The following is a 20,920-nucleotide window of genomic DNA, read 5'->3' as shown; positions in this document are numbered from 1 at the left end:
TCACAATATTTAACATTTTGTAGGATAAATAACGTATATAAATTGTTTGGAAGGCAAAATATTTTTATTACATATTAGACCTCTTTTATTTATATAAATGATTAAAGGTATGATAGTGGATTTTATGTTTTATACATAAATAAACTGTTATGCCTGTGGTGTATTTACTATTTAGTAGATTAAATTGCTCAATAAGTGCTGCTATAGGACAGTGGGATTTAGATTTTAGACCCATATTTAAATTCATATACTCTACAGAAATTTATCTAGAAATTAGTTTTTCAAAAAATTACTAGAGTGTAACGATTTAGTAGGAGAGTGAAAATTATAAAATCTATTCTCTTTAAAAATAATAATACAATTTATACTTGCAAAGTGGGGATATATATATATATATATAATTAAAAAATAAATTTTAAAAATTAAAAATAAGAGACAAATTAGAGTGCAAATAATAGCAATGAAGTAAGATCTATATAAAATAAAAAAAGACAAAATAAACGATTAGATAACACGAAAATCTGCCACATTGTTGTCTTAATCATCGTGCCACAATCTATTAATTAAGACATGGACAAGGGAGATTTTTCCCTCCATATAATTTATGAGTAATCCTAGATAGACAAAAAAAAACATCAGAATTTGCTTTATTTAATATTTATTAATTATTGTAATAATTAATAAATATTAAATAAAATAAATTATGGATATTTTTAACTGATTTTCTTTAGTTACTAAATATTTTCATATATACGTGTCATTTACCCTGTTTTTCGTTATATTATTTAGTTAATTGTTACTTTAATTTAAATGATAAATTACGGTGGCTACTTAAAAAAAAAAAAGTTAGAACAGTCACACAAATGGTTGTGTTTGTGCGAAATTCAATGAAACTGAAGTTTTTGTTTGACCATTGAAATTAACCAAAACTCCAAAAGGTTCAGTTCTCATAGATCTGAAAAAACAACACCACCATCCCTTTCACCATAACTAAAACCAAATCAAACAATTAAACGTCATGGTACATGTTTTTCAATTTTTATTATATTTTTAAATTAATCTTAATATCCATTTCTCATAACAAGGGTTTGATTTCTTTTATTTTTTTTTAATTTTTTTTTTCAGATTCACTTTGTGCTTCTCATAAGTAGACAAGGAAAAGTAAGGCTTACAAAATGGTATTCTCCATACTCTCAAAAAGAAAGATCGAAGGTATTTGTCTACTTAATTGCATACAAAATTTTACATTTTAATTCATTATTACGATATATTATATATTTTATAGAAGAGGATCACATTATTTTGTTTGTTTATTCAAGTTATTTGATCTTGAGCTGTATCATCATTTGGGAATTAGGGTTTAAATTGTGGTAAATTAAAATTGTGACATATAAGTTTACATTGAATATTAAAATTTCTCTTCTTAATTACAAATTTAAATTCTTGAAAGTGTTTTTTTTGAAGGTAATTCGAGAGTTAAGCAGTGAAATTCTGTCACGAGGTCCGAAACTGTGCAATTTCGTAGAATGGAGGGGATTTAAAGTTGTTTATAAAAGGTGTGACTGAGAATATTCAAATAACATGAAAATTTATTTCTAATTTTGAGATTTTTTTTTGAAATATTGTTTCAGTTGATTTTGAATGTTATTTAATTGGTTATTCAGATATGCTAGCCTTTACTTTTGCATATGCAATGATCAAGATGACAATGAATTGGAGACACTCTCCATTATTCATCACTATGTTGAGACATTGGATCGCTACTTTGGCAGTGTGAGTTTCAAGTTATTTAATTCTCAACTTTCTTAACAAATTATACCGGTTTAATTATTTTGTTTATCTTTATAATTTTATTGAATTTTTAGTTAAATTTTTATATTTTTTAATTAAATTATTAAATTATTTTAATTTTATAATTAAGTTTTTTTATATAAAATTGTTAAAATTAATATAATATTATATTTAATTAGATTTTTAATTACGAATATTAATAAAATTGTAAAAGAATAAAAAAAATAAGAAGAATTTTTATTGTGTATTGTTATTGTATTATGAAAAAATAATACTACCTATTTATACTAATTACTAAACTGATTTTAAATTTTAAAACAAGTTAAAACAACTAGAATATTTAGATGATTCTGTTAAAAAAAATAAACATAACTAACTTAAAAAAAGATAAGTATAAAAAATTTTGTTTTTAAAAGAAAAAGATGAGATAACAAATAAAAATAAAATAAGAATTTAATAACAAAAATGCTATTCATATACTAAAATCAGCTACCAATGTATTGTGTATAAATACATGTGTGATTTAATTTATTTTCAATATGTATTTATATTTTGGCATGTATTTTATACTGGTGGCTGACTTTGGTGGCTGATTTGGTGTACACGTAGTATAGTTCATTTAATAAATACTTTTAATTTGTGAAGAAATATTCAATTAACTCTAACATTTTTTATATTAAAAATGACCTAATTATAAAATTAAAAGTAATATAAGAATTTAATTGAAAGACAAAAAAAATATAAAGAACTAATTACAAATGTGATAAAACTATATGAACCAAAAAAATAGAGTTCCTCTGATACTTTTTTTTCTTCTTCTTTTTTTATCAGGTTTGTGAATTGGATTTGATCTTTAACTTCCATAAGGTAATTCATCGTTTCTCATAAACATTATTATCTCTAGTTTCTTTACTAAACTAGAATGTGAAATATACATTTTCATATAATCATGCATATGGTCAAATCACATTTAAGTATTTGATAGGTTTTGTTTAATAAGTGTTTTAAGTAAAAAAAAAAAAATATAGAAATAAGATAAAAATTATTAGACAAATAATTTTATTTTAAAATAAAGACATTTTGTTTGTTTTTGTATGTCTTCTGGATGATATACCTTTATATCTCTTAGTATTTATGTATTTCTGTAATTGATTACTAAAGAAATTTCAAAGAAAACGAGTCAAATAATCTACTGTGATCATATTGAACTAATTAGGCTTCAATAATAATTAATTAAAAGGCTAATCTGTGTAAGGTTGATCTTAAGCAGGCATATTTTATTTTGGATGAAATTTTGCTTGCTGGAGAGATGCAAGAAACTAGCAAGAGAACTACACTCAGACTCATAGCTGCACAGGTATTTATTTATTTATTTATGGTTTAATATTCTATTGGTCTCTAAAATTTTATCAAATTTTTAGTTAGATTTATATATATATATATATATATATATATATATATTTTTTAATTAGGTCTCTACACTATTTTAATTTTATAATTAGGTCATTTATAGTACAAAAAATGTTAGAATTAATTGAATATTTTTTTGCAAATTGAAGGTATTCATAATTAAAAACCTAACTAGATTTTTGACCGCATGTATTTTAGAAGAAATATTCTGTTAATTTTAACGTTTTTGATATGAAAAGAACCTAATTATAAATTAAAAATAGTATAAGAACTTAATTGAAAATAAAAAAATATAAAAATTTAATTAAAAATTTTTAAAAAATGATAAGGATCAATAAAGTAATTAAACTTTTATTTATTTAATTATAATAATATAAATGGAAATACTGATAAAATACTGATCTTATAGTATATGATTTTTGCAGGAGGAATTATTGGAAGCTGCTAAAGAGGAGGCTAGTTCATTGAGTAGCATAATTGCTCAAGCCACCAAGTGAGAGAGAGATTCATAGTGAATTATATCATGTTACAATAATTAACTTATATACTGCAAATAAAATTTCAATCAAGTGATACTTTTCTCTCTTATTGCCTTAAAGATTTTTTGACAAAGCCCTGTATCCTAGGTTAATTTAATGTACTCCAAATACTGAAATATTTTCATATCATTGAAGACATGTATCTCTTTTCAATTTTTTCTTTTGATTTTAATAATCTTATTCTAGCTTTCTTGAACAAAAAATAGTCAGTTTTATATTAATTTTAGTATTAGATCTTCTAAAGTGTGTGTTATATTTTAGAGAATAAAATATATTAAAATACTCTTCTATATTAGCCCATGACAACAATAAAGAAGTCTTGTGGCCCACAAATTCGGCCCAACAGAATACATAAATTCAGTTCTAATTTTAGTCTTTATTAATTTATCTTATCTTATCTTTATGTTATCTTCTCTTCTTATTTTATCTTTACTTTTATCTTTCATAGAACAATGCTCTATATATATTTAGTTTTACCCTCATAGTTTACAACACTTCAATCCAATTCAATCAATCAACAATCAATAAAAGTTCGCATTCTTTTCTTTTCCTATTCTTTCACAATTTTATCATGGTATCAGAGCCTTGGTATCCTCCTTGAAGAGGATACATAAGCTATCATTTTTCGGTGAGAAATCACCCTACATCTTTTTCAACTTCCTCTCACAATGAATAAGCAATTTTCCAATTCACTTCAAGATCCAACCAATCTTTGTTAAAGGTATCCAAGTGAAAATCCTACCCCAGTTTTGGTTACCCCAGTTCTTTACCAGCAATTCCGTCTGCGCCTCCTTTCTTCCGACAATTTCGTCTGCATTCTGTTTCAGCAGTCATATCTGCATTTTGTTTCAGCAGTTTAATCTGCATATGTTTTAGCAGTTTCATCTGCACTCTTATTGCGCTCCATGCGCCCTCTTTTTTTTATCGCGCTCTATGCGTCATTTGAAGTTATTGCGTCATACGTACGCATTTTTTTGAAGATGGATGCTCAAGCACATAATCTCCTTTTATATTTTTGCCGCCGGCAGCTCAAGCTCCGCTGCGTGCATTTTTTGAAGATCGCTGCTCAAGTACAGCATTTTTGCCGCCGGCAGCTCAAGCTCCGCTGCGCGCATTTTTTGAAGATCGCTGCTCAAGTACAGCATCTCCTTTTATATTTTTGCTACCCGCAGTTCAAGCTCCGCCGCACGCATCTTCCTCCGCATCACTACGTCAGACGCGTCTTCCTCAACAATTTCATTGGAACTTATCCAAGCTGTGGATTATTGACATCTTCCATCCACCAGCTTGCGGGGGCATATTAAAATACTCTTCTATATTAGCCCATGACAACAATAAAGAAGTCTTGTGGCCCACAAATTCGGCCCAACAGAATACATAAATTCAGTTCTAATTTTAGTCTTTATTAATTTATCTTATCTTATCTTTATGTTATCTTCTCTTCTTATTTTATCTTTACTTTTATCTTTCATAGGACAATGCTCTATATATATTTAGTTTTACCCTCATAGTTTACAACACTTCAATCCAATTCAATCAATCAACAATCAATAAAAGTTCGCATTCTTTTCTTTTCCTATTCTTTCACAATTTTATCAAAATATAAATTTAGACGATTAATTAAAAAAATTTAAATTATATTATCATCTTATGCGTATATCTGTATTTAATTAAGGGAGCCACTCAGATAAAGACGTCGAAAACGTCTTTTTATAAAGATGTTTTTTAATAATTAAAATTTAACACATATAATTGATTAAATCGTGTTATTTTTGTTAAAATTAGGCTAGACAAATTGATTTGACGGAAAAATAGTGAATCAAATTTTGAACTGGTCTAAATTAATATTATTTTTTATAGAAAATGACTACAATACCCTATTATAAAAAATGACTAAAATACTTCTATAATATATATTAATTTTGAGAATTCTAAATTTTAGTCTTTTATTTTTCTATCGTAGGGTTAGGATTTAGAATTTTTAAAATTAAAAAAAATATATAATAAGAGTATTTTAATCATTCTCTATAATAAGGGTATTGTAGTTATTTTTTATAAAAAAATAATATTAATTTAGACCAGTTCAAGATTTGATTCACTATTTTTTTGCTTAAATCAATTTGTCTAGCCTAATTTTGACAAAAATAACATGATTTAATCGATTATATATGTTAAATTTTAATTACTAAAAAATAACTTTAAAAAAAGACGTTTTAGACTTCTTTATCTAAGTGACTCCCTTTAATTAAATATAAAATTATTTATTTTCTCATTAATAATTTAATTATTGTCCTTTACACTCTAAATAATAGATACAATCAAATTCTAATTTGTTTTTTGTTTCCCATAATATTCTCAACACGACAAATAAAAAATTAATTCACCGTAAATTTAAGCGGATACATTATCTTACTATTTGACAAGATGGTTCCAAATCCCAAATTTTATTATCCTCAAAATATAAATTTTCATTCTGGTCAACCCTCAAAAAGTCATTATCTAAGTTTTTGGACCTTAGTGGTCAACGGGCTCATTTGTCATGTGGGCCCATTGTATCTTGCTATTCTATTGATAAATGAAGTGGTCCCATAATGGGCCCATTAAGAGTAGTGGGGGGTTGTAAACCCATTAGGCCCATAAGCATTTAAAAAGCATAGGACACACACTCCATAAAATATTGAACTACTTTTTATGAACATTGCATGTAACTTGATGTCAAGTAAAAACAAATAGAATTGAACAAATTATGTGATGCACTTTTAAGGATATATTTGAACCATTCAAAACCTATGAAATAAAATAAACAATAAAGGTTACATACATACACAGACATTACATTATGAAAAGACCTTAAAACTATGGATAAAGTAAAACCACAGATACATAAATGATAGCTACATTTGAAGATGAAGGGTAACGAATTGTCTAGAAACTGTTGAGACCTAAGATGGGTTACCTTAATTGTAGGGGCAATGGGATTATATATAAACAAGTAAAATTGGACCCACCATGTGTGAAGGAGAAGAGGATTGGGGCGAGCAAGAAAAGATGAAAGGATACAAGTTCTTTTAGGACATTTTAGGTGTTAGATTTTTTATTTTTTGAATGTTTTAGTGTTTTAGGTTTTAGATTGAGATGTACAACCAAAAAAAGAAATCTTAGTCAATATATATAGATTGGTTTTTAATGGTATTTTTTAAATTCTAAATACTGAGTTTCATTTAAAAATTTATTATTAACCAATAAATTATTACATATACAAAAGTAGGATTTAAAATTCACACTCTTCTTAAGATATTTTTGTATACTTTATGTTTTTGACAATTGGAATTTTATGTTGGGCTTGAATATATAGAGGACTCATTATTGTATATGTGCACCGTTTTTTATTAATTCTTTGATACGATGATTCCAAATTTAGTATACCATATTTAATATTTTAATTTCTTTGTTTCTGGTGACTCTATTTAAGAGAATTTCTTTGATGAAGAATAAAATTGGATAAAGAATGAAGATCGAAACTAATCTTTTAAAGAAGTATGTATTACACATGATATGTCTATTTCTTTTTTTTTTATTTAAAAAAAATATAATCTTCATTCTATCACTCTTTATTATTAGGAGTGTATATGAATTGGGTGAAATTAGGTTTTTTCTAATTCAGATTCGGTCCTAAATATATATTAGATTTATTTTTTAGACTTTAACTCGGTTTTAGACCTAATGAAACTTAAATATTTTCAGTTCACAATTATATCGGGTCTAAATCGAGTGAAAACTGGATCTTTAAAGCTTTAACAATAATTTATAAAAAAAATTTATTTATGATACACTTATTTATAAAGAAAAAACATGTTAGCGAGAAGTTCATATCCATATTTAAATTTTAATTTGTCTATAAATTCTAATTTGATATTTATTTGATCTATTTTCTAATTCAACAAGTGTGATTAAAAATAAAATAATAAGTTTATAATTAATATAATATAATATTATAATTAATTTAAAACATATATATATTTTTTAGTTCTTTTAGAGTACACATGAGTCGGATGAAGACGGGTTCGTCTTAATCCAGACCCAATTATAAATAATAATCGAGTCTATTTTTAAGACTCTTACCCAATCATAGACCTGTAAAATCATACTAAATTATCCTCTAAAATATTTAAATTTAAACCAAATCTTTGGACTGAACCAGACCATGGACACCCCATTCACCGTAGCATTGCTCAAATATTTTGGGATTTTGTCACAAAATTCCCAGGCGTACAAAATTGCAGGTATGAAACACGACATAGATTATATTACTACCCTTGTACGAGGTAGTCCACCACCCTATTCCCAAAGTAGAAACACAAACAACCCTTATTAACATTTTCTTATATATGCTTAATAAGAAGAGGTTGGTAAGAATAACGAGATAACAATTAATTTGGTTATTGGATTTTTTACTTATTAATTAATTTTTATTTTTAACAATTTTATTGTTTTTTCGGTCATGCTAATTTCATTACAAGTCCAAACTCCAAACTCTATATAATGTATACTATTTCTTTTTGTTTTAATTCCAACTGGGCCTGACCCCATAATCTATATATACTGCTTCTACTATATGTTAACTATATTACTGATAATTGGGCTAGGCCCATTATATTTTTTCTCATTTGAATAAAAAGCAAAGACTTATAAAAATTACAAAAGCTTTATTGCTATTAATTCAACACCTATTAAAGATTAAATTACATTACCAAAAAAAAAAAAAAGATTAAATTAGTTTGACAAAACTATCCAAAATGAATAATTCGTTAGAAAATTGTCTCAAACTAATCCAATTTTTTTTATAAATATTAAATTAGTTTACATCTTTAATTTTTAGAATACTAATTCTAATAAAATTTGAACTTAATGTGATCCTTAAAAGGTTGATGTCTTGATGAAGGTAAAACTATAATGTGAAATGATACCAACCGAAATATCATAGAAATTGAAACATTAGTGCTAGTATATTGATATAGTATTTATATATTGTAACAATAAGATTAACAAGAAATTAATTAGGGCTAGGGCATATACAATTAGAGTGCCTAGGTTCAAACTAATTATTAGTTGTGTTGAAGGACATTATTATCTTCTTAGTAAGGCCACATGCTAGAGCTTGCTTAGGTATGCCCTTCACAAGTTGAACGCCCTCAGCAAAGATCACACCCATTCCCATATGCAAATGAGCTTCAATGTGGCAATGGAAGAACCAAACTCCAGGGTTATTTGCCCTAAACCTCAAAGCAGTCCACCCATAAGGGAAGACGGCCGCCGTGTTTTTTAGTGGCGGATTTTTTAGGTTAAACTTTTTCTCATCATAACCTTGTTTGAATTTGCCATCTCCATACCCTAATACCCAAAAATCATGTCCATGCAAGTGCCAAGGGTGAATATCACTGTTCTTTCCGGATAACACATTTGCATTTTGGAGTATCACATCAACAACTTGGTTCATATTAAACATGTAAACCCTATTTCCAAAATTCGCATTAGGGTTTATCGGCGGGCTAAAAATATCATAACCATTAGAAAAATTCTCAGACGGGTGTCTACGATCGAACGCAGCATTTATCTTGAATTTAATGGAACCCAAGTAAGGAGTTTGTGGCAACACTAGGGAAATGTTGTTAATTGCCCATTTAGTGTAGCCATCAATTAGGTTTTGTGTGTTGAGAAGTAGAAGCCTATGATCATAGTGAGTTGGAGGCTTAGGGGAACCCATTAGGGCATGGATTTTGTTAGTGAATGCCTTGCTACGGTTAAAATCATTCCATTGGGGTGTGATTGGTGGTGGAGAATTAGGGATAATAATATTAGAGGAAGAAATAGATGCTTTTTTGTAGTTTAGGATTGTTAGGGCTTGTGGGGTGTTAGGTTTTCTTCCTCTAACACCAATTGAGATCCAATAATTGTTGTTAGGGTTTTGATTTGTGGTTATGAGGATTGAATAGCTCTCTCCTGAGTATATGTCTATGTCATCAACTTCAAAGGGATCAACATAGTTCCCATCAGCTTCCACCACCACCATTTTGTGATTCTACAATAATTATGCACAAATTGAAGAAAAATAATAATTAGGACAAATATAGAATTAAGAAATGAGAAATTGAGTACATGTTCTATGATTTGGAGACTTGCTTTAAAAAGATTAAGTTAAATAAATATATTTTATCTCTAATACTATATTGACTTATATTACAAAGTTAAATTAAAAAGCTAATTCTTTTAGTCAATATCAATTAATATTTTTATTTAAAATTTTTTATCATAATTTTTAAACTTTAAATCTAAAATCTTAACTCTAAAACATTATATTAGAGTTTAAAAAAAATCATTTTGCAATAAAACAATAACTAAAGTTAACTAACTAAAAATTAACTTTTATATTTATTCAATATTTTTATATTAAGTTATTTATTTATTTATACTCGTCTAAAATAAATTAGGTTATGACCAATTCAACTTGCTCAAATCCAAAGCCTTTTCTAAACTAATTAACACTAATAATTTTAATTATTAAAAAGCCCTACTTCCACTAATCACCAAAGAGTATTACTATATGGATCACTATACTAACAAATCCATATTTAATTCTACTTGAAAAAACATGTTTGATTTAACTTAATAGCACACCCAATTGAAGTTTTCTTTTTTTTTTTAATTCATTAAAATGGGTATACATAAATATTGATCTATCATTTTCCTATGCCATAGCTTCTCTTCATTCTTTCCTGACCTTTTGTGCTTTATTATATATATGTACCTTTTTCAACTAGACCCTAATTATTCTTCCTTTAATTCATACTGCATCAGTTAAAGACTTAAAATTCTTGGTACTAGGTGGAATTCAGCATCATTCTCATATATATATATATATATATATATATATAAACTTATTAAAATCCACCATTATGCCTTTTCAATGAGACATACATAAATTATTAATTAATTAAAAAATAATTTTGATATAGTGTGAAGTGTAAAAAAATTTTAGACGTCCATCTAATTACGCTATATTTTAGATTAAACGCATAAATATTCATGTAAAAAAACAGATATAATTAGACGATCGTAGCAGTGCATCAAAATTAAACTCTTAACTAAATTGGAACTTGTATATATAATAATCAATATAATAATGAACTTACTGAAATGGCGAAATTGAGAGAAGATAAGGAAGTGGTGCTAGCAATTCTGATTCTGTAGGTCTTGTTTGGATGAACATGGAGAATCTGTGGTGCACACTCTTCATCACTTGTTCTAAATTTGCATTGGGGTAACGTCGCATTATTATTCATAGTATTAGCTGCCATGGAACAATTATATTGTCCTCTTCCATTAATCAACAAAGACTGAAAAAATAATAGCGAAATAACGTTATTAGTTAGCATTAACTTATTAACAACAACATCAATAATAATAATAATAATAATAATAATAATAATAATAATAATAATAATAATAATAATAATAATAATTTTTTAAATTTAATTTTCATAGACTCAGAGAATAAAATTGTATGTTTAACATATACATCTAATTATATATTATTAGTTATTACATTATATCAAAAGCAATTAATTTTAAAATGCACAACTTAAAAAATATCTCATACCACTTACGCGAGATAGTAGGTTTTAAATCTGCTTAGATATATAGGATAGTAGTTGCTAGCACATTTATATGGATTTTTAGCACATTAATAATATGAAAAATGGTTTAAGAATATTTGATCTATAAATATTCGGATAAAGTATATTTTTTATTCTTAAAATTTATTAAAAGTCTTAGAAATACTTTTAAAATTATTTTAATTTTGTTCTAAAATTTTTTTATTTATATCAATTATATTTCTAATAGCTAAATTTTTAAGAAGTTTAAAATCAATTTAGTAATTGTTCATACACTGGCCTAACACTAAAACTCAGGTCCAAATACAACAAAAGGCCCAATCCAAAGATTGGCCTTCGTTATTCACCGACCTCTTTAGAAGAGGTCGGACTCAACACAGACTTCTTTCCAAAGAAGTCGGACTCAAGAGATAGCTGGCAGATAACACTTATTCAAATAAGTAACTGCCTCTAAAATCTCTCTAACCACTTCTAAAAGTCATATCCCAACAATCCCTAGATAAAAGGGACGGTTATCCACCTAAAAAGGTGGCACTACTCCAACGGTGGTTATTGGATCACCACTATAAATACCCTGACACCCCTCAGGTATCGCTAAGTTCCAATACATTCTAAACCTGCTTAACCCCATGCTGACTTAGGCATCAAAGTGTCTTTGCAGGTACCACCCCCCATCTCTTGGAACACACAACTCGGAGGCGGCTCCCAAACGTAAACCAAGTCGGAGACCACACTCCTCCAGCGCTTGGGCCTCAAACAAGTCCAACCACCGTCCGGTTCTAGGTAAGCCTCGGAATATTGGCGCCGTTGCCGGGGACCTGGAGCTCAACTCTTGATAATGGCGGATGATCAATAACATAGTCAGACAACCACTCGACATGAATAAGATGCAAGCATGTTAAAAAGAAGCTGAAATACAGTTTCTATGGATACCAGAAATCCCGTAAAAACTTCTCCCAATGGGCAGAGGATATCAAATAGGGATGATGATTCTACTTCTACAGTTAAATTGGATTAAAAGAGAAGAAAGCACCGTCCCAAGGCCATTGTAGAAAGCAAACCAAGATGAACTCGAAAGCCAATTGAATAAAAGAATTTTCAATTCAGAAAATTCAATTGGCAAAAGAAGTTACGTGAAAAAAAAAAAGATGACGAACTCGAAAGCCAATTGAATAAAAGAATTTTCAATTCAGAAAATTCAATTGGCAAAAGAAGTTACGTGAAAAAAAAAAGAGACGAACTCGAAAGCCAATTGAATAAAAGAATTTTCAATTCAGAAAATTCAATTGGCAAAAGAAGTTACTTGAAAAAAAAAATAAACTCGAAAGCCAATTGAATAAAAGAATTTTCAATTCAGAAAATTCAATTGGCAAAAGAAGTTACGTGAAGAAAAAAAAAACAAAGAGGGGAAAAGGGAACGTGACTAATCCCAACCTCTTCGTGAAATAGGATGGGTAATGACATCTGTGCCAACTTACAATCTCAGAAAAATCCATGATACCCACTCATGAAATGGAACAGTTGCATGTTCCAAATACACAGCATCAGCCAATTTGAACGCAACCCAATCCGACAACGGATTGATGAATCTAGTTTTTCCTTCAGTGGATTCACCTGTCAATTACAACAGTGAATAACACAAAGAATTCTCATGGTACATCTTTCGTTGGTTGCTCACAAATTACATCATCGCCAATGAATATGGAAAGAAATATTCCTGTGGTAGAATTTGATGTTGTTTGCACACCAATAAAGATGGATGTCTTCCAGGAAGAAAACTGGAATCCGATCCAAAGAAAAAAGAAAGTCGGGGTGACAAAGGCCTAGTCTTCATTGGAGGGAATCATGGTCAGACTTTTCTTCAAAGGTCGGATGAGCTGGGAGCTCACCAAAGAAAATCCGACCTCTTTTAGAGAGCTCATGAAGAAAAGTCCGACCTCTTTTTAAAGGTTAGACTTTACAATAAGGTCGGATGAGTTGGGAGCTCACCAAAGAAAATCCGACCTCTTTTAGAGAGCTCATGAAGAAAGTCCGACCTCTTTTAAAGGTTAGACTCTACAATGAGGTCTAAAACCTCATTGCTCAGAAGAATCCGACCTCTTTAGATCCGACAAGGAAGAAATCCGACCTCGTTTTGGAGTCTGTAAAAAATCCGACCTCTTTCACGATCAACTCTATAATGAGGTCAAAAACCTCGAAGAATATCAGAAAGAGATTCCGACTTCTTTTAAAGATCAGAGTCTACAATGAGGTCGAAAACCTCCAAGCTTAGAAAGAAAGTCCGACCTCTTTCCAAGCTTAGAAAGAAAAATCCGACCTCTTCTAAAGATCCAAGCTTATGAAGACAATTTGACCTCCTCTGAGGATTCAAGTCTACAAATAAAAATCCGACTTCCTTTAAGAGCTTACAAAGAAAAGTCCGACTTCTTTCTTGAGGTACAACTTCGAGAACCAGATCTCAAGCATAAATAGCCATGAGAAGGTCATACGAAGAAATTTCTCAACTGACAACCTCGTCTTGATCCAAAATGACATCGGACCAAAAGCGGACGAAGAAAAGCCAACACCAAAATAAAAAGATCCAACAAAGTCACTTAAGACTTGAAAAAGAACTACTACAACATACTCAACTTACTCAAAAACAATCTACCTAAATTGTGCCATGTTTACAACAAAAGGGATACTACAGCTAGAAAGTGCACCTTACTCCTTAATGCACACTCTTTCTGACTTGAAGTGATGAGATCCAAAGTGGTGTAAGAAGTTATAAATGCAAATCGTGGTCCGACCTCATTAAGCCACTTGTACTAAATCAAACTGGCAAGGGACAAAGCCTAAAACGAATTGCACAAATAACTTAAGGACAACGTGATCATAATCAAACATCAACACGAAGAGGATGTAAACCCGACGTCACAACAATTTGTTTAAAACAAATTGAAAAAGGATGGCGATTTATAAGAATGCCTCCTCAAGCCAAGAGATAAGTATGCAACCTTACTAAGTTGACACAACAAGTATAAAACAAGTTATCCGACCTCCCAAAAAGAGAGTCCAAAATAACTTGTAAAAGTCACATAGCAACAAATAGTAAGATTCAAGAATGGCATGACTGAATACTCGAGTCCGACTTTATGAAGCTCGACCTCGAGTAGGGGCACTGGCTTATCATGAAAGCTAAGTCCAAAATTATTAAAAACTAAAGACAACATTCTACAATGATGCTAGAGCACGAAAGAAGAACGTGACCCCCTTCCAGAAACCTGAGAGCAAACTCAGATAAGGAAAGAGCTCTTGAGACAAAGGATGGCTACGAGATTCGCCGCAAAAGACCTCATCTTGATAAGAAAAAATATCAGGCTACTGAGCTCGGGCGAATGAAATCTGACAACAAAAAGGATAGGACCCTACAAGATTACTGAGATCTTAGGAAAAGGTTATTACAAGGTGACCGACTTAAACAGCACCGAGCTACCAAGGTCGTGGCATGCTTGAAACATGAAAAGGTACTATAGCTAAAAGCGAACTCTACTCCCTGATATACTCTTTTTCCAACTTCATGATTTTTTCCAAAAATTAAAGGATTTTTTCTAAAGAAAGGTTTTTAACGAGGCATCATAATAGAGACTAAGGGATCATAGATAGTGAAAAACCCTTAGTAGCAGTGAAAGTACCTTCGCAAATAAATAAAGATCTTTTATCTCTTATAAATTCCTTCTCGTTTTTCTTTCTTTCTACGAAACGCGCCGACTTAAGCTCGACAAAGCGTGAAAATCCCATGAACCGACCTAGATGGTCGTCAGGATAAAACGACGAGGTACAAGTCGGTGTAAAGAGGTTATAAAAGTCGATCGTAATAAACTCGGAAATTATCTGACTTACAAGTCGGAAAAACCGAGAAAAAAGGAAACGCATCGCAAAAATAACCTAAATCATAAGAGCTCAATAAATCAAAAATTGAGTATAAGGAATACCAAAAAGAGATCAGGAAACCTATTGAAAGCACTAAGGCAAAAGGCTGTCCCGAGTTGTTAAGGAAAACTTAACTTAAAGAAAGGGACAGTCAGCCAAGAAAAAGGTTTTTCAAAACAAATCAAAAAGGTTTTTTCTAAGATTACTGAAATCTTAGAAAAGGGCTACTACAAAGTGTCTAATTTCGAGGGTGAAAAACTACCCAGGTCGCAACACACCTCCAACATAAGAAGATAAAACAATTCCTTATGAAAATTGATTTTCTACAATTAACACACACCAATTGAAGCTCGATAAACCGCGAAAGTCACGGGCCGATCATATAGAAATCGCCTGGATGAAGCGACGAAGAACCAATTGGTGGAAAGAAGTTACATATGCGAATTGGAAAGAAAACACCTCGAAACAGCTCGGGCCAAACGGGTTGAAAACGTTGTGTTTAGAACAAGTCGCAAAAGTAACTTAACTAAATATGCCCCTTAAGGCATAAATACGATCTAACAACTCGATCCACACGGATAACAAATGGATCGTACAAAATCTCAAGCCCACAATCTCATCTCTACAAGTTCTAAAAATAAACGACCTAGTCGTATAAAATGGAACACTTTCACAAAAACAAGTTGTTCCAAGAAAACTCGTTCTAGCATTCACAACAACATAAGGATAACTTGGATTAAACGAGTTATGCCAGTCAACCATATTTTCAACGAAATTGTGTTAAGCACAAGTCGTGTCTATCTAAAAGCAAAGCTTTAAAAGTGATTTGTATCAAAATGAATCACTTCAAACGACTCATATAGAAACGAGTTAAAAAGGAAGGATTGTAAACGTTTTTGAACAAAATCGAAACGTAAAAACTATCCTCCAAAACAACTTGGATAAAACAAGTTGTATCATACACAAGGACGACAACCTTGTAAAAACTAGAAAGGGGAGGGAATAAGCATATAATCCCTTCACCTAAGGTGCCAATTTATGCTCGACAAAGCGCAAAAATCACGAGCTGGCCTTTTCAATGGTTGCTCGGATAAAGCGACGAGGTATAAATTGGTGTCCAATGGTTATAATACGGCTTGATGATTTAAAACAACTCAAGCCCATGAGTTGAACAAAATCGAGTAAAAAATAACCATATGATCTAAGTAATTTAAATTGCGCAAAACAACTTGATATATAACGAGTTGTGCTTCAAAAAAGTGACTTGTATAAAAAACAAGTCATCTAGAAAACTCAGAATGAATGAGTTCAACAAAAAAAGGCTTCATTCGAAAATCCTTTCTGCTTGATTGCTCGAGTCCGACTTCATAAAGCTCGACCTCGAGCAGGGGCATAATGGATAAAGCAACGAAGTCCGATGGTTATAAAGATGATCTGATAGTTTAAAAGGACTCAAAATAAACAATTTGTACTTGAAACAAGTTGTGAAGTCCTAAAAAACAGCTCGAATTTAAATGAGTTGTATGAAATTAGATCAAGAAATAGCCACGTTTTAATTAAACGATTTGAAATGAAACAAATCGTAAGACCTTAAAACTACTCGCATCGAACAAGCTAGATGAGGTTATACTAAAAAATACGAGTTTTGAAATAAACGATTTGTATCAAAACAAGTCGTAAGAAATCAGAATAAGTTTCAGAAAGGTGATTTGTATTAAAACAAGTCATGTATCCTCAAAACAACTCGAATTGAACGAGTTGTACGAAACTAGGACAAGAAATATTCTTTGGTTAAGTAAGATGTGCTAAAACCAATTATACAGAGCCTACAAGCCCGAGTTTAAATACTCGAATCCAACTCTTAAGAAAAAGAGATTGAACTCGAGTAGGGGCACTGTTCATACACTGGCCCAACACTAAAGCTCAGGTCCAAATACACCAAAAGGCCCAATCCAAAGATTGGCCTTCGTTATTCACCGACCTCTTTAGAAGAGGTCGGACTCAACACAGACTTCTTTCCAAAGAAGTCGGGCTCAAGAGATAGCTGGCAGATAACACTTATTCAAATAAGTAACTGCCTCTAAAATCTCTCTAACCACTTCTAAAAGCCATATCCCAACAATCCCTAGATAAAAGGGACGGTTATCCACCTAAAAAGGTGGCACTACTCCAACGGTGGTTATTGGATCACCACTATAAATACCCTGACACCCCTCAGGTATCGCTAAGTACCAATACATTCTAAACCTGCTTAACCCCATGCTGACTTAGGCATCAGAGTGTCTTTGCAGGTACCACCCCCCATCTCTTGGAACACACAACTCGGAGGCGGCTCCCAGACGTAAACCAAGTCGGAGACCACACTCCTCCAGCGCTTGGGCCTCAAACAAGTCCAACCACTGTCCGGTTCTAGGTAAGCCTCGGAACAGTAATAATACTTAGTTTTAAGATTCTTGAAAAATTATTTAGTAAGAATATTTTTTAGAATAAAATTAAAACAATATAAAATTCAGAATATTTTTAAAATTTTTGACAAAAATTTCAAAGACAAAATATACTTTACTCTAAGTATTCTTTAAATTGTACTATATATGACAAAGAACATTTATGCTTTTATTCTTCATGTTAGTATTCCTAACTACACCTTTAAGCATATCTCGTGTTAGATTTTGATTTGCAATGCATTTGAATCCGTCCTTTCAAAATATTCCATTTTTTTTTATCTTTATTCCTATGTCACAATGCATGTCACATGTTGGAGTGTACTTTAAATTTCAAATTAATAATAATAATAATAATAAAAAGAAAATTAACAACATATCATCTAGATATGTATTTGTTTGGTTTAATTTGTATAAATATAAGTATATTATAAAATATATATATACCTGGGGTTCTCCAATCCATTGGAATGGTTTGGAAGAGAGGGAAAGTTCTTGATGAAGAGAAGTATTATGCCACCAATCACTGAGCAAAAGGTTGAATTCAGAATGATAATGAAATGGTTCTTTTTGTCCCAATGCCAAATCCACAATTAGAGAACCATATAACCCGGCTGATCTTTGCAATCCATAGTGTCCATGGTAGAAGTACGTACCAGCCTTCACCATATATTAATTAGGAGTGTTCACAAAACAACTAAATTATGGTAAACTGGTTAAAAGATCATAACTAAATTTTGATTAACCAATTTAATAAAATATTTTTAAAAATTATATCTATATTATTAAAAGTGGTTAACCAAAAATAAATTTTAAAAATCATTTTTTAATTGGTTAATCAAAATTAAAACCAAATTTTATGCAACTCTTGTGTTTAAATTGATTAACCAATTTTTTTTAAAAATTAATTTTTAACCGATTAAAATCGATTTTTAACCGGTTAAAAATTATTTTTTATTTTTTTAAAATCGAATTTTTTAGATAAAAAATCGATTTTTTTTAAACTGATTTTTATTTTTATAATTGGTTAAAAATTGGTTTTTGAATTTTTTAACCGATTAATAACTAATTTTATCACATAAAATCAATTTGGTTAATTAACCAAATTATATTTTTAACTAACCAAAAACAAGTTTAGTGTTTGGATTAATCAAACCATAATTAATTAATATGCTAGCTTATGTTATATATATAGGCCAAATAATAATTAAATAATGTATATTAGTTAATTAATTACCTTGTCAACGGTGAATCTATAATGGAAAGTTTCTCCTGGGTTTATTGCACACTGTGAAATGGAAGCAGTTCCATCTGCCCAAGGTGTTCCATACTGAAACACCAAGACAAAAAAATTATTTTAATTTGAAAATAATATATATACCATTAATTAATTGGATCCAAGTACTCAACCATACTCTTCTTATTATATATGAAAAATACTAGTTACATCTTTGAAAAAAAAAATCATGAATTTTTACATAAATTCATTTAATAATTAAATTAAAAAAATCATATTATTCCAACAACTGCTAGATTAAACTCTCAAATTTTGTGTTAGTTAATATATAACACTTATTTTATAAATTGTAACCTTTGAGCTCATTCAGTATATTTTTTCTATTATAATTCTCAAACTCTTATTTTTCATCACTTCTAACTAGATTGACTTTGGTATTTATAGATATCATATATTTACATATTCAAATAATATCATATCTTATATAGTAAAAGAGAAAAATTCAAAAAAAAAAAAAAAACAAAATCGGTTGGTGCACAGAAAAATATCATATTTAATACAAAATATTTAGTAACAAAAAAAATTAATTAAAAATAGTCAAAATTTAGTTTAAATATTAAATAAGACAAATTTTGACGATTTTTTTTTCGGTCTTTCTAGTATTACTAACCGAAAAAAATAGTGGAGGAAAATGTGAAAAGATCATAATGAAATAATAAATGAAGATGTGAAAGGAATTGAACCTGTGAAATTCCATGCCAATGAATAGAAGTGGGTTCATTGGTGGAAATATTATTAAAGAGTGAAATATGAAGAGTGTCACCAACATGAGCTCTAATGGTTGGACCTGGAAAATGGCCATTGATTCCCATAACATAACTATTCTCAATGCAATCTGGCTTCTTCTTCATGTATCCCACTTCAAACTTATACTCTCTAACTCTAACACTACTACTTCCTCCTATTAATAATGATAATAACACTATCAAATAACCTAACCAAATGGACCAACAAACCCTAATAGTTCTCATTGCACCTTTCAACCTCATTCTCAAAATTGAATAAGTATATAAGGGTGCAGTGGTTGTTTGTATATCTAGAAATATACATATGGTAAGCTAGCTAAGGAGGCCATGTATACATATATATATATATATATATAGAATAGAATTATGAGTGATGATGTTATACTAAGCTTATTAATTATTTATTGGTATTTTTCTCCAAATTAAAGTTTAATTATCCCAAATTACAATATGAAAGCAATTAATTAAAGTCATATCATGCTTAGTGTGGTGTTAATATTGCAAGTACGAGGAGTGCATGAAGTTAGTTCCACATCAAAGAAAATAAAAAAGAGTGAGGAGTTTATAAGATGAGAGACCCATTAACTTGACACTTTAAAGTTTTGAGTAACATATGGTGTCTTTTTACCTTATATTCTCTCGCTTGATTGTAATTGACACAATGAATAATATTGATTTTTTCTTTTGTTAACCGACCAATAGGTATGATATTAGAGTTAATTTCGATATCAAAGTGATTATATAAATCACTTTATAAGATAGAATTACTTAACTTTATATAGAATACATACAATACTCACTTAAGCGTCAAAAAAATATCAAGCAAAAAGCCAAAAACACTTAACATCAATGATATTTTTGCACATTATTAAGAAATACAAATGAAAAATAAAAAAAAATGAGTGATCCAAAATGAAAATAATAGATAGTTAAGCAGGTTTGATTTGATGAATGGAGAAAGAATATAATAATTCATGAGAATAAAGTATTGATGGATCCTAAAACAAAGTATTAAAGATGGAATAATGCAGTGCTATTGATTTACCTATTGATCCCTAAAAAGTTTCAGGTTCCATTCCCTATTGATTTAAGAACATTCCTAAATTGCAAC

At 29.7% G+C, this 20,920-nt stretch overlaps 2 protein-coding genes across 2 annotated transcripts; one reads left to right on the top strand and one right to left on the bottom strand.

Annotated features, from left to right (window-relative positions):
* The first annotated feature begins 1,018 nt into the window (after positions 1 to 1,018).
* Positions 1,019 to 3,728, top strand: LOC130939302 (AP-1 complex subunit sigma-1-like). Its single transcript, XM_057867415.1, has 7 exons — positions 1,019 to 1,027; positions 1,126 to 1,212; positions 1,465 to 1,556; positions 1,665 to 1,773; positions 2,623 to 2,658; positions 3,062 to 3,148; positions 3,627 to 3,728. Exons 1-7 carry the CDS (start codon positions 1,019 to 1,021, stop codon positions 3,696 to 3,698), a joined length of 492 nt encoding a protein of 163 aa, XP_057723398.1. The 3' UTR covers positions 3,699 to 3,728.
* A 4,922-nt stretch (positions 3,729 to 8,650) lies between these two features.
* On the bottom strand, positions 8,651 to 20,110 carry LOC130940477 (L-ascorbate oxidase-like). The gene is made up of 5 exons (XM_057868605.1): positions 19,747 to 20,110; positions 19,004 to 19,096; positions 18,214 to 18,426; positions 10,931 to 11,134; positions 8,651 to 9,819 (listed from the first exon to the last, which is right to left on the bottom strand). Exons 1-5 carry the CDS (start codon positions 20,050 to 20,052, stop codon positions 8,839 to 8,841), a joined length of 1,797 nt encoding a protein of 598 aa, XP_057724588.1. The 5' UTR covers positions 20,053 to 20,110; the 3' UTR covers positions 8,651 to 8,838.
* Between the last annotated feature and the right edge of the window lie 810 nt (positions 20,111 to 20,920).

Source organism: Arachis stenosperma, chromosome 7 (genome assembly GCF_014773155.1).
Source record: "Arachis stenosperma cultivar V10309 chromosome 7, arast.V10309.gnm1.PFL2, whole genome shotgun sequence".
In the NCBI taxonomy this organism is placed as follows: domain Eukaryota; kingdom Viridiplantae; phylum Streptophyta; class Magnoliopsida; order Fabales; family Fabaceae; genus Arachis; species Arachis stenosperma.
Note: the sequence above shows the minus strand (reverse complement) of the source record. Positions and strands in the feature narration are given on the sequence as shown.

Bases quoted from the DNA above. Each gene is read 5' to 3' on its own strand.
- LOC130939302 (XM_057867415.1), top strand. The intron at 2,659-3,061 runs GTAATTCATCGT...GATCTTAAGCAG, and splicing joins TGATCTTTAACTTCCATAAG to GCATATTTTATTTTGGATGA. The intron at 3,149-3,626 runs GTATTTATTTAT...TGATTTTTGCAG, and splicing joins TCAGACTCATAGCTGCACAG to GAGGAATTATTGGAAGCTGC.
- LOC130940477 (XM_057868605.1), bottom strand. From the start codon at position 20,052: ATGAGGTTGAAAGGTGCAATGAGAACTATTAGGGTTTGTTGGTCCATT. The intron at 19,097-19,746 runs GTTCAATTCCTT...TTGGTGTTTCAG, and splicing joins ATTGGCATGGAATTTCACAG to TATGGAACACCTTGGGCAGA. The intron at 9,820-10,930 runs GTAAGTTCATTA...TAATTATTGTAG, and splicing joins CTCTCAATTTCGCCATTTCA to AATCACAAAATGGTGGTGGT.